We start from the raw sequence: 15,034 nt of genomic DNA on the forward strand, positions 1-15,034 counted from the left end.
CATCCAAAAAAAAAGGTGAAATGAGGAACTGGACAGAGGGGCGTGAGGCAGGCTATTAAACTTTGGAGACCTGGAAAAAATGCTTTTTGGTTAATAATATTAATAATCATCACTATAATGATAACGGTAACTAAACACTCTGATCACCCTGTATGAGTATTTACACTCAGTTCTGTGGGTGGGTCTCAGTTTGTGGATGAGAAAACTAGGGATTAGAATAAATGAGAAGTTTCTGCTTATGGCATTACGGCATACTAAATAATGCGAAAACTGAAGTCTACAAAGCATTAGACTTGCTCAAAAAAACAACACATCCTTTCAATCACAAAATGGCAGTTGCAAGTAGCTTGATCGTCAAGTGTCAAAATCAAAGCATGAACTGCACATTAAAACAGTAAATAGATACTTCAGCTCTCCCGTGGGGGGCTGACTGGGACACGTGGCCAGACTTAGTGAGCAAGGGGCTTGGATTTGAATGGCCATAAGAGGATAAACGATGAGGCGCTGAGCCTGCGTGAAGTGGGCAGTTCCACTCCACGGAGACTCCTCCACTTAAACTTAGGGACTTAAAAGAGTTACACCTTCAGTGAAAAGAGACAACAGAAAGAAATTCATCCCCTAGGACAGGAAGACCACAATGAAATCTAACTCTCTCTCCCAGGTTATGGGTGGGAAAAAATGGCTACCCTAAGAATTTGTATCCATGGGTCTTCAATCATAAGAGTTCAGAGTTCTGATATATATTAACTGGGTTACCCAAAGTGAGAATCTAATACAAAAAATTATCCCAAGTAAGTGATATTTCCTCAGGCACCTGACAGAAACAAATGAAAGGATACCCCCTTAACCTGGACCATTCCCAAGTTCTATAAATAAAGTCTTTCCAAAAATGAGTTCCTAATCCAAAAGCCAATACAAAAGGAAAAAGTCCACCATGAACACCATGAATGAAAGTCAGCAGTGACAGCAAACAATAGGTAAGAAAATCCCATGGACAGAGGAGCCTGGCAGGCTACAGTCCATAGGATCACAAAGAGTCGGACATGACCGAAGTGACATGACATGCATGCAGCTTAAAGGCACACATTGGAAATTTAAATTTGTACTTCTAATTACCATAGAAGAAATAGTAGATGTTTTAAATAGTGGATGTTTTCTGACATCCACAGAAACTGGGGATATTTTAAGACTTACTCTCAAAGGAGAAACTATTTAGGACTGAATGAAAATGAAAATGCCACTTTTCAAAACCTGTGGGAAGAAACTAAAGTTTTTAAAGGACATTTTGCAGCTGTCAATGCTTATTTATAGTAGAAACATAGGCTGAACATTAACGAGCTGAGCGCCAACCTTAACAAAGTAGAAAAAGAACAGAATGAATCCAAAGTACGTAGATGGAAGTTAAAAAGTTAGAGCAGTCAATGAAGTATGAAACAAGCTTCCAATAGAGAGGTCTGGCAAAACACAAAATTTGGTTCCTTTTGGCCGGGTAATGAAGTGACAGGAAGCATGGGCACTGGAGCTGATGGCCTTGACTGAGTCCCTACTCTTTCACTTACCAGCTACCTGGCCTCAGTCATGTGACTTTTGGCTGGCACTGGTGGAGCCACAGGACAAACCCTGGATCATGAACCCTGGTGCCCATGCACTAACTCATTGTCCTTACAATAGCACCTCTGAGTCGTGTATTCAGACGGGAGTATCCTCCTCCCATAATGAAACTGGGCATTAGTATCTCCATTTAATCAATCCTAAAGGAAATCAACCCTGAATATTCATGGAAGGACTGTTGCTGAAGCTGAAGCTCCAATAATTTGGCTGCCTGATGGGAAGAACCGTAAGGACATTTGTAAGGACTCTGATGCTGGGAAATATTAAAGGCAAAAGGAGAAGAGGGTGGCAGAGGATGAGATGGCTGAATAGCCTCACTGACTCAATGGACATGAATTTGAGCAGTAGCGGAGGACAGAGGAGCCTGGCATGATGCAGCCCATGGGGTCAGACACAGCTTAGCAATTGAACTACAACAACAAACAAATGGAGAAGCCACAATTGGGGGAATATAAGTAATTCTCCTCAAGTCATGAAATAGAAACTGTTAGAACTGATCCAAGACCAGATTTTTCTGACTCCAGTCTATCCTCTTAACTACCTGTGCTCGTCTGTAAAAGATCCCTGTTGGCCACTCACTGTGCACTCAGCTTCAGGGAAAATGTCTCTTCTAATGCAAAATGTAAAATAAGAGGGCCAAGTACCCATTGCTCATATAGAGAAGCTCCTACTTTTAGTAACGATAACCCAGTGGTTAAGATTATGGGCTTTGGAATGATAAATAATAATTGGCAATTTTTATGTCAAGCATAATGTTAAACTCAATCCTCCTTTCAACATCCCTTCTATTTTTTTACATCTTGCCAATTTTATTTCATTGATCCTCCATCTCCACATCCACATGTCTCCCATCGCTTCTCCCTTTCCTTCATTTCTTTACTGGAAAATTCCAGAATAAACTCCAGACTACGTATCATTTCATTTGTAAATACATCAGTACATCTCTCATACTACAAAGGCTTTTTTTTTTTAACAAAACATAACCATAATACTCTTATTACACCTTATGTAATCAACACTAATTTCTTAATATCATCCAACACATATCCCACATTCAGATTTCATTGACTGCAGAGAAAACAATGAGCAGAGACCCACACCTTGTGTGAGGCCAGCCTATGGAGGGCCCCGGGGAAGGAGGGAGCTACTGTGGCTGCTATGTGGTGAATGGTGACCCAGGACACTGAAGTGCAACCCTTTCCCTACATGGGGGCTGGATGAGAGTGACGAAACCTGAGGGGATGACTGAGGGCAGGTAAAGTGAAGGGAGATAAATGAATTCTGTTGACACAATTACGTGCTAGGTTCTGTGCTGCCCACAGAGTGAAGCCAAGGTCTTTCTCGCATTGGATTACTCGGTTTTGCAGGGAGCTGTTGAAGTTCAATGGTTAAACTCCTGGGAACAAGTAGCCTTATATCCAGAATTATCTACCAAGTGCTGCTTAATTTTATTACAGGGGAGAACCACAGACTTCCCCCATATTGGGCTGCCCTCAGGAATCAGAGATAGGGGCTGGGAGCAAAGCTCGGGAGCTTTCCTCTCACTTCTGGGGAGTCAGGACCAGGAGCATTGCTGTGAGTGCACGAGACAGGGCAAGGCACAATGTCAGGGAGGGGGTTCCTGAGCCATCAGTCTTTCTATGTGTGATTTAACTCAGTAAAAGTTTATTTCTCGTTCCTACAAAGTCCATTATAGGGTTGGGGTCTCTCCAGAACAGGTTTCCCTCCCCAGTATAAGGGGCTTGACATTCCAGATTGTTCTGATCTTGTGGCTCCTCTCTCTGTATGTGCTTAGGAGGCAGGAAAAGATAGCACTAGAGTCCTGTATCAACAAATAAATGCTTCAGCTAGGAGGTGAGATACCTGCTCACAACCCTCTGCTCAAAACTATTAATATCTCAGGATCCTGTCTAACTGCAACAAGCAAAATGTCTAACCACTCCCTTCTTATTCTTCACTGGGATACAAGCTCCATGATGATGTGCATTTTGTCTCCTTGTCCAGTACAATATCCTTAGATAGAAGAGTACCTGGGCATGTTATTAAATTGAATGAAGGAATGTAATGCCAGCAAGAAACACACCCTTATATCTTGGGAGAAGAGACAGAGTCCCAGGGGTGTAAGGCTGAGGGTGTTGGGTAAGATCTATGCACACCGGAGCTGCAGAGCTGGCTGAGCTTAAGGAATACTACTACCGTTCATCTTAGGAAAGAAAATGAAATCCTGCTGAGAGCGCCAGACCAACACCTCAGGTGGCTTTACACCATAAAACACTGAAGCCGAGGCCCAAAGCAACTGAGCAACCACCACCACGAGCGCTCAGTTCCTGGAAGGAGCTGCAGTGACCACAAATGCATCTCTGAGCCATCAGTCTTACACACCCTTAATGTCCCAATAGCATCCTTTTTTCAGGTTCTCGTATTATCCCATAATACAGATCAAGAACTTCAGGTGCACAGAAGTTAATTCCACACAGCTACAGATTTGCAGAAGCAGGATTACAAGCCAGACCACTTCACACCAGAGCTTGTATTCTTTATCCATAATCAAACTCCTGGGGTCCAACTTTCTCGTTCACTGACTGGGAATGACAAACCCCACCATCTCCCCAGAACTGTGCAGAGGAAGGGAGGATGAGGGGATAAAGCCACCAGCACAGTATCTGGCACAATGATGATAATGGTGATCGTAGTGACAACTGGTACTTGCAAAGATACAGATACACAAAGATGTTACCACTGTTGATTGCTTCAGAATAACTTACTACATAAAATCTTCAAAAAGATACCTTTTCTTCCATTTCGCTCTCACAAACCTTCAAGAGGACATTTGTGCTCTATGTGAAGGCTAGTTTTCAAAATCAAAGTCATGGCATTTCACATTATATGAAGATATGAAGAAAAGCGTTTAAAAGAATCTAACAAAACTACAGAGAAGTTGGGGGGAGGGGAGCGCACATTACTCAATGCAGTAGATGTAGCTTTGAACTTAATTTTCTAGAATTCTTGAAATATTAGTGATGGCAGCATAAAAGACCAATTAATCAGGTTGTTTGTTCTCTGTGTGTGAGTCCCTGTTGCCATCTACAGTTAAAAATGGGGCATGCAACACTGCCAACTGTCTAGCTCTAAAAACACAGTACTGGAGATGATGGTGCTAAGGAAATAGGCTTGTTTGATGAGCACAGAAAACAGAAATGGTACCTGGAGGAGCAGCTCTTTTTCGACCACCTCTTCCGTCTTGCTGATGAGACGCTTCTGCAGTGTATGTATTTTCTGTATCAGCTCAAAGGTACTGGGGTCACTGGCCTATTCAAGGGGAAAAAAATAAAGCAGCTGAGACTATCAGGTTCAGAGCACTGAGGTCCCTACAGAATTACTGTTCTATTAAAATCTATTGCAAAGTTACAGACCCAATACAGACAAGAATCAGAAACAAGGCAAACAAAACGAAATGCACTGCATGACAGATGAGACAGTCATCAAAACAGACTGACGTTTGGCTAGTGTCGTCTCTGTTGTCCCGAGTGAGCCTGCAAGCGGAAAGTTAGTATGTTTATTCCACCAGGGGAAATAATAACAGCAGCAGTGATGGCAGCTCCTGGGCCTAATACCTGATTCTTTGCAACATCTGAACACTATGTTAAGTGCTTTTCACACATTATCAAATTTTAGTCACTTGACAGTCCTGTCAGACAGTATTACTCTCCCCTTTTACAGAAAAGGCAACTGAGGCTCGGAGGAGGTCATTTACCCATGCTGATAGAGGTCAGAGCTGGACTCAAGCCCAGATACACCTGGTTCTAAAGCCCGGGCTTCTTAATTACTATGCTCTGAGGTTTTCCCTACCATCATTTGTTTACACTGGAATGAGACAGGGTTCCCTAACTCATTCGGTCTCAGGGTTCTCCTTTCATAATTATCAGCAAGAAGATTCATTACAACCTACAATGGGGCAAGTTCCCAGGATGTGGAAATCTGCTAATTATTAGCAGCAGGACACGACCATGGCATTTAGCTTTCAAAAGACATTATCAATCCGTAAAGCTCTGATGCACCTTCAATAATTATCTGTGTACAATTCAAACAAGATCTACTGTTATACATTGATAATTTGTCCTCTAGACATTGAGCCAAAGGTTCACTTTCAACTACTGACATTTGGAATTAATCTAGCAGCTAAATATTTTCAACTGCCTCCCAGAGTCTCTGTTTTCCAATTTTTTTAATATAAATTGACATGGAATTGGAAACTTTAAAAGATTTGCTCGAAAACACATGGAATAAACTGATGTGACAGTAAATGAATTTACAGTTTTCATCTCTTTTCCCCAGACACATTCATGTTATTTTTAGTTTAGTAAACTACCCCACTCTTGGCATTTGAAGAGGAATAAATGAGGGTCCAAAAGGCAGGAGATATTCCACTGACTATGACTTTGCTTAAGAAATACTAAGCAGTGCCAAGTGATATCCATATTTTGGAAATAGATATGGCATACACATTCACTTGGCAAGACTGGACACTGTTAAAATTCAGGCCTTGTGTTTACATAACAATTTATAATGCATTATCCTTAACGCTTTCTTCATTTAAAGGAAAAATAAAAATGAAAAACAAAAACCTACTTGGCTGATTTTCTCCTTTTCCTTGCTCCTTCTTATATCACATACGCCTATTCTCCCAACACTCCAACTGTTAACTTAGTCAAAGCCCCTTCTTGTACTCACATTACTGGGTACTACTAGAGGAGATGGGCATCTTTTTATTGAATAAGCAGAGCTTCTCTATTACTGTTATCTGCTGGTGGAAATGAATCTCAGGAGGTCATAAAATAAAATAAGAAGTTTATTATCCATCATCTTCCAAAGGGACTTTGGCTGTGTCCCCAGATCCTAAAAGAAGGAGTCTGACGAACACAATTCTAGTTCTTTGAAAAGAGGGCAAGTTTAAAAGTCGCGCTTCCTTTTGGGAAATAAAAGGATGCAAAGGCTTTTAAAAACAAAACCCATCTGGAACAATCTAATTTACATTTGATCCAGTCTTTCACGTTTTGGGTGACAATGGCACAGATTAAATAAAACTGCCTGTTACTGCGCTTTAGGTAAGAAGACAAGTAGGGTAGAGAGCGATTTGGGAGGAAGGCTCTCCCAAGTGTTACCTCAAGCTTCCTCCATCTGTGCACGTTCATGGGGTTCTCCAGTTCCTCCTCCAGGGCTCGGCATCTCGTCCTCTCCTTCAGGAACTCTCTTTGCGTGTGAAAAAGCTCCTGCCTAAATAAGTCAAACTTTCTTTAGCAAACAAATTCTCTGCCCAGTATTTGAGTATCCTTTCTTTACATGGTTTCATGCACGCTACATCTTACAGACAAAGGTGGATTAGGGAGACTTCGGGAACACTGAGACCAGCCGCCTAAGGCAAGACACAGGTGATACCAATTCTTGCAGAAGGCAAACTTCAGCTTTAGCTTTAGGAGGGAAAAAAAGTACCAGGAACTGATTCTTGATACCCAGGGAATTTTAGAAGTGTATGAAAAGAACCGGGAAAGGGTAAATCATGAGGATTTTAATATATTGTTCCATGTTTCTAAATGTCTTCTACAGTAGCAGCGAGAGAACAAGCTATGTTCTATCATGAGGTACGGCCCTGCAATGCAAGCAACTGAGGCTCAGGTGAAACCTGACATCCATTAAGACAGTGTATCACCACCCTGGCAACATACTGGACTCACCTGGGGAACTATGACAACATGCCTTTACCTGGACCAACCCCCAAAGGAGTTCTGCTTTACCTGGTCTAGCACGAGGCTTGGGTTTCATAGATTTTTAAAGTTCTGCTGGTAATTCTATTGGAGAAGGAAATGGCAACCCACTCCAATGTTCTTGCCTGGAGAATCCCAGGGACAGGGGAGCCTGGTGGGCTGCCATCTATGGGGTCTCACAGAGTCGGACATGACTGAAGTGACTTAGCAGCAGCAGCAGCAGCAGCAGCAGCTGGTAATTCTAATGTGCAGCCAGTACTGAAAAATACTGAATTAGGAGTGATCATTTGTCTCATGTTCCACAACTACACAGGTGACTGAAAAAGTCCCGAAGAACTAGCTCTGGCTCAAATACACTTCTCAAATCTCTAGTTAACAGATGACCATAGTCTACAACCATCCACCGGCTGCCAGTCTATTGAACAAGAAGTTTTGTTGGGAGGCAGAGCAGAGGCAAGCACTCAGGTTGACACGGGCAAGAAGGATATTATTATCTGTCCTTGTCTGCTGCAAGTGTGCAGATTACTAATGCCAAGCCATCTCTTTTACTTAATTGCTTCATTTAAACCAATAATACAACTTCCCCTCATTAGCAAGACAAACCATTAGAATTAACTGCATGATGCTCACTCAACAGGGAGCTCAGAAAAAGCTGCTGAGAATTAAAAGCATATTTTTAACACTACTATTTTCTAAAGTGTCATCCGCAGAGAAGGGAAAGGGTATTGGGAACTGTGATTGATGATTTCTTTTGCATCAGACTCTGTGCTAGGCACGTTACATTTTCATGTTTAACAAATTTAAAGCTCAAATATGTTGTGATCTGCCCAAGATCACACAGCTTGTAGGTGGCAAGTCTGAGATTGGAATTCATGCCCGCTTGCCTCCAATATCTTTATTAAGTTTATTAAATTCCTTTATAAGGAATTCCTAGGTGGCTCAGGGGTAAAGAATCCGCCTGCCAATGCAGGAGAAGCAGAAAATTAGAGTTCTATCTCTGGGTTGGAGAGATCCCCTGGAGGAGGAAATGGCAACCCACTTTAGTATTCTTGCCTCGAAAATCCCATGGACAGAAGAACCTGGCGGTTTACAGTCCATGGGGTTGCAAAGAGTCAAACACAACTGAGCGACTGAACATGCACCTCCCACTATACAGATAAAATCTAGTATCAACAAACTGAGAATGGATAGAATTTGGTGCTTTGCATATGTAATAAAAATAACACATGGCTGGCAAGTTTGTGTTAATCACTCAGTCGTGTCCAACTCTTTGGGATCCCATGGACAGTAGCTCACCAGGCTCTCCTGTCCATGGAATTCTCCAGGCAAGAATACTGGAGTGGGTTGCCATTCATTTCTCCAGGGGATCTCCCAGACCCAGGGATCAAACCCAGGTCTCTTGCATTGAAGGCAGATTCTTTACCAACTAAGCCACCAGGCAAGTTTAGTTATGGTCCTGGAGATCATTCAACAGCGTCTTAGAGTAAATCCAATTGCCTCCAAAATGTTAATGGTGGTATCTCTGGATAGGAGACTTATCAGTGATTTTCTAATCCCTTCTTTACATTTTTTCTGCATGCCCCATATTTTCTACAATGAATTTGTATTACTTTCATCATCTGAAATATGAACAACTCTTTAAAAAAGAGAGTATTGATCTATTGATGGTGGCAACTTCCCTTGTTATTCCGAACGTATTCACTGCGTCTAAATATCAAAACTATCTAATTCGATTAATTTAAAAAGCAGATCCAGACTGTGTCCTTGTCCCAAGGTGGCCAAGGATAGTGTTCATCTACAAGTCTGCGGAGGATAAGATAGTTACTAAGAAAACACCAGACCTGTTATTTGGTTTCCTGCAATTGCCCATATAAAACATGGTGATGTTTTCCCAAAGGGAAAGCAGAGCGTGTATAATGTAAGATTTAAAGCAAGAAGAAGGCGCACTAAGCCCAAGCGAAAGCTTCAGAAGATAAATCAAGAGTGAGATGTAAAATTTGGCTGCCTTCTAAGGAAACAGAGTTTTCAAATAGTGATAAAATTAAAATTTCCCCCTCTTTTCATTCTTTGTGTAATTCCAAGAAAAAGATGTGCAAATGTTACCAGGATTCAATTTAAATATTGATGTTCCATCTCTTGCATACTGCCTTATTAAAGAAATTCCAAAGAGCTCATTGGGGGACTTTTTTTCTGAATTGTAACTACTTTGTGGTTATGATTTAACTGAAATTTCTTTCACTAAATCCAGAATAAAGTTTTCAAAAAACACTTTTGCACTTGCTTACGTTCCCCGGAAAGGAAATGAATTCATTTTTTGTGACATAGAATGGACACGTTGTAGATTATGGGTTATGGAAAAGTTGTTCTTATTATTTGCTCATCATTTCAACATAAAAAATTATTTTATGCAACCAGAAAAAGACTTTCAATGGCTGGGACTACTCCAATGGTCCAGTGGTTAAAACTCAGGGGACCAGTGCAGGGGACCCAGATTTGATCGCTGGTCAAGGAACTAGATTCCACGTGCTGTAACTAAGACCTGGTGAAGCCAAATAAATCTTTTTTAAAAAAAGACCTTCAGTGACCAATAGGAGGAACATAAGGTCCTTAGGAGGTCCCCATAGGCTGCTATGCTCTCACCTCTGAGGGGGTCTTCCGTTACCTGAGTTCATCGACATTGGCCACACTCCTGGCAAGAATCCCTTTCTCCCGGCGAAGCTTCTTGATCTCAAGTTTGAGGATTCTCATGTCCTCCAACCTCTGGTTATACTGGCTCTCGCCTTTATTCAGCACAGACTGCTGAATCTTGATCTTCTCATAGAGCAAAGCCAACTCATCATTGCGCCGAACTAGCTGCGACCCAAGGATATCTCTCTCGCTGATGACCTAGAAAGGTAGGGCAGGGCATGGCCACTGGGGGACAAAACGTCCCACATTTCATTACAGCAGCAGCAGTCAGAGAATCAGTGAACGCCCATCCAATGCCCTCATGTGCTAGGCACTCAGTAGGTAAGGCACTGAAAATAGCCTGCTAGACAGCCAATACTGGACTCCTCCCACCAGAGTTGGCAGTCTTGTTGAAAAGAGTACAACAAATTATATTATTAATAATAATACTCTATGGCCCATGGGTTTTTTCCAACATGTTATTGTATGTGTTTAAGTCTGAACATCTTTAGGGTGGGCAAGCTCTTGCCAAGTTCTACCACTCCTTACTGTCTTGTACCACACGCTTCCCTGGTGGCGCAGATGGTAAAGAATCTGCCTGCAATGCAGGAGACCTGGGTTCAACTCCTGGGTCAGGAAGATCCCCTAGAGAAGTGACTGACTACCCACTCTAGTACTCTTGCCTGGAGAATTCCATGGGGAGAGCTCTGGCAGGCTACAGTCCATGGAGTCGCAAAGAGTCGGACATGACTGAGTGACTAACACTTTTACTTTCACTGTCTTGCACAAGCCAATGTCTCTTTTTTTTTAACCTGCTAGATCTCTGAAAGCATTTAAGTTTCTAACCCCCAAAATTATGTAATTATTCATTGTAATTATATGCAACAATGATATTATGCTAGAATGTAAACCCCCTGAAGGCAGGGTAACTTATTTTCTTGTTGGTCAGTATATCCCCAGAGCTTAAAGGAGTGGGTGACACACAGGAAGTGCTTGTAAATAGGAGCAGAATAAATGAATGGATATTTCATAATTAATCAACAGGAAGTGGGCCTCTGGGGCTGTTCTGAGAGACTCAATGGAAGAGCTCAGAAAAGAATGAGGTTTTGTGAGGAGCTGAATCAAACAATTGTGTCTGCTGATAGAATCTGCAGGTCTGGGGACGTGTGGTCTCTTCCTACCTGGTCCAATTCCTTCTTCTGTCTCAGCCTCTCCCCATCAGCCTCTGCTATAATTCGCAGGAGTTTTCTCTCCTCGGCTTCCTGCTTTTCAATGAAGTGTTTGGTCTCCAGGGCTTGTTGTCTCAGCTTCTGCAGCTCAGCCTGACGAGTGAAAGACACAGGCCAGTTTCACTCTGTAACAGCACAAACCAGGTCGACAGGGCCCAGATAGATGGATAGTGTGCTTCTTATACTTCCCTGCGATGTCTCGTTTAGCATGCTTTGATCACCCTCGCAAGCAAAGAAAGCTTAACACACACACGTATACACGCACACGCACACGCACACACACACACACACACAAGGCCTGTAAAGAAACAACAATGCATATTACGGTGATCATGTTTATTCTATGAGTTGTGCCCTTGAGGGATTTCCACCATTTTTCTATATCAGTATAGCAGGATCCTCATTGGTATTCAACAGCAGTTCTCTTACCAGATAAACATGAGGAGAATCCACAAATAGTACAGAGAAGGATGTGGGGGGTGAGCATGGTGGAGGAGGGACTGGGCAGAGGTATATCTGTATGTATCAGCTCCTATAACAATCCTAATATCATCAGCATATCAACTGCAGAGATAAAGTCTATTATAAGCAAAATGTGAATTAATAAAGATAACAACCAAACGACTGTCTTATAAAACATCCTGATGGAACAGAAGAGATGTTATAGTATAAAAAGATATATAGATCCTACTCCTAAGACGATTCCAATCTAGATAAGAAGATGAGATATACAAGTGTTATGAAAATATTAACAAGTCCAGGCAATAATGTTTCAGGATTTTTTTTGTCACACAGAGAGTGAATTGATGCCACAGGAGGTCAGAGGACTGCAGCACTTAGGAAGGCTTCCTGGAAGAACTCAGATCTTGAGGTTCTTGAGGCTACATGGAAATCCTAAGAGAAGCAAGGAAAGGATGCTTTGACTGGTAAGTTTCAGAAGGAAAATTCCTCTCATCACAGGACACATTTGCTCCAAATCCTTAAGTATATTTGTGGCTTACAACACCTCTTGCATGATATTAAGTATTGTGCCTAGCTACTCTTGTCCCAATTTCACAAATGCAATTAGAGACAAAGAAGAGCAAATCAACCTGCTCAAGGTCACACAGCTAATAAGAAGCAAAGTTGAGATTCCAGCCTAGAGTTTTTCATTCCAGAGTTTCTGTTCCCTTTGCTATCACCATACAATAGTTTCAAGTCAAATACAGAAGATGAGTAAGACCTGAGGGATTTACCACCCACTGGAGATGACAAATATAACCAACCACCCTACAGTGTAGAGATGCTCTCCACTGTGAAGAAGGACATGGGAGTACAGGATGGAGTTCCTATTTCTTCCTGGGGATTAGAGAGAAAAACAAGTCTGGGCATTGGAAGTTGACAGTTATTTCTAAAAGGGAGATGTGTGTGCTGGGGGAGAGCAGTCAGTGGTCAGACTCACGTGAACAGAGGCATGCAAACTATAAAGCACCTGGTGTGTTTACCAGATGGCAAAACACCCAATGTGGCTGAGTTGGAGTACTAGGTAGGGGACAGCAGGAAGTAAGCCTGGAAAAAGAGCTGAGACAACCTGAGAAGGGCCTCGTACGCCATGGGCCGTGGAGAGTATGCCCTTGGGAGCCAGAGAGTTAATCATATTAGAGGAAAAAAGAATACAGCTTCGAGGTTCCACGCCCATATAAGGACAGGTGGTATCACAGCCAGGTCAGCACAAGAAGGAAAGACGGAGGAAGAAATCTGCTTTTCACCCACACCTGAAATCACAAGGGAGAGGACAAGACAATATTAAGCCTCCAACTTTTCAATGGCCTGCAGGTCAACATGTGAAAATGAAAAAGTAGTAACTTTTTCCTTCAAGGAAGAGTTGGGTTCCCCCACCTCCACCCACCCAGAAATGTCACAAAAGGGATGACAGAAAACCAAATATTTGCAAGTGAATGCCTATGAACCAACCCAACTCTAGTTGCTACCTGCCTCTAATCCATGAAGACCAAGAGTCATTAATTCCATAGCTCAAATTTATCCAAACAGTACAAGATGCCACACACCTAGCAATAGACCTGTAATGTCACAAACTAAATGCAGCTAGCTACCATAAAACACAGGGTTTCCTTTATGACATTTTGTTTGCTCATTCATGAAATATATGTTGGTCCAGGGATAAGCAAAGGGAAACACTTAGTGAGAAAAGATCTGGTCTGGTATTGTATTTACTACTTTGGGGGATTGCCTGTTAGGAAAGAGAGTCAAGAACCAGCCTTTCTATTTCTGTAATCATTTAAGGTGACAGCGAAGACAGCAATAAAATACCTGTTTGGCTCATGCTTTCTTTAATAAAACTTTTATTTTCCCAGATGTGCAGCATTCACTTCCCTGTTCCTAAGTGCCGAGAGCTGATCAGAATCCATCAGCAGAACAAAATGAAACCACTGTGTTATTAAAATGCAATCAATGGTGTGTAAAAGTATCTGTCTGAAATGTAAAACCATTCGTGTGTTTGGCATTGCTTGGTGCTTTTTCTCCTAATATATCAAAATTCTGAGTGGTCTCCTTATGTCATAAATTTATGGGCTGTAAACAAGATGTGGCGTTAGACGTTGGCAGCAAATGTTAACATCAACAAAATACCGTAGGTCTAATGCATCTAGCAGTTGTAAATCTGAGCTGTCTCATCCAGGAAAGATGGTAACAACTACCGTGCACCCAAAAGCTCATCAAGCAACATTCTAGACGGGACCCGAGGCATAAAGTCGTAATACGATGGCAGGACGTGCTCTTCAGTCACCACCTCTACAATTACACACTTTTGTGATAGGTGTTCATGGCGTATGTATCACCCAGTCTGGCTGCGGGCATAAATCATATCTCAAGAACCATACTCGGGAACTTCTCCGGTGGTCCAGTGGTTAAGAATCAGCCTGCCAACGCAGGGAACATGGGTTTGATCCCTGGTCCGGGTATATCCCACATGCCATGGAGCAACTAAAGCCTGTGCCCCACAGCTTCTGAGCCTGCACTTTAGGGCTTGTGCTTTCAATAAGAGAAGCCACTGCAGTAAGAAGCCTTGGCCCCACAATGAAGAGTAGCCCCACGCACAGCAACCGGAGGGTAGCCCCTGCTCGCTACAACTAGACAAAGCCCTGTGCGGCAAGAAGACCCAGTGCAGCCAAAAATAAATAAATAAAATTTTTTAAAAAAGAAGCATACTTGAGGGAGTTTGACCCCTTCATACGGGATCCCAACATTCACTGGGTTTCACAGAGATCATCTGTTTATATCCTGCAAAATAAATAGGACCATCTGAAGTCTTCTAACCATGAGAATAATTAGGCTTTCTCTCTCTCTCCCTCCCCTTCCCTCCAACAGTTCCCATCCATGTTGCTCTAGAGAGTCCACTGAGTATAAGGATACGGTGCCCTGAAGCCAGTTGCTAATGTGACGCTGAGCTCTGGACACAGAGAATTTGCTGCTGAATTATTCACCAAGAATCAAAGTGCTGTCAGATTGATGTGGGATGATGGGGTGGTGATGAACAGAATCGAGAGCTTGTTAGGACTGGAAGGCAGACACTCGACATGAGATGGCCCCTTTAGTGCTGATGAAACAAGACGGGGACAGAATGGGCAGATGAACACAGATGCAGCAACATCTACAAGGAACCATTGACATCCTGTCATAACCATCATGTGCTGATAATGTCTAGAATCCTGAGGAGTCTGTAGAGCCTGGCAGCAACTGAAAGAGAAACACGGAAGAAGCAAGACT

The 15,034-nt window shown here is 42.4% G+C and overlaps 1 protein-coding gene across 1 annotated transcript in view; it reads right to left on the reverse strand.

The window, feature by feature from the left end:
- Nucleotides 1–15,034, reverse strand: part of CFAP58 (cilia and flagella associated protein 58) — a 109,815-nt gene that overhangs the window by 46,064 nt on the left and 48,717 nt on the right. Inside the window, exons 12-15 of the mRNA XM_010859392.1 lie at nt 11,222–11,362; nt 10,036–10,259; nt 6,774–6,885; nt 4,816–4,920 (exon numbers count right to left, since the gene is read on the reverse strand). Of these exons, the coding sequence (XP_010857694.1) occupies nt 4,816–4,920; nt 6,774–6,885; nt 10,036–10,259; nt 11,222–11,362 (582 nt within the window). The remainder of the gene's footprint in view (nt 1–4,815; nt 4,921–6,773; nt 6,886–10,035; nt 10,260–11,221; nt 11,363–15,034) is intronic.

Source organism: Bison bison, unplaced genomic scaffold, assembly GCF_000754665.1.
Source record: "Bison bison bison isolate TAMUID 2011002044 unplaced genomic scaffold, Bison_UMD1.0 scf7180017864456, whole genome shotgun sequence".
Taxonomy (NCBI): Eukaryota; Metazoa; Chordata; class Mammalia; order Artiodactyla; family Bovidae; genus Bison; species Bison bison.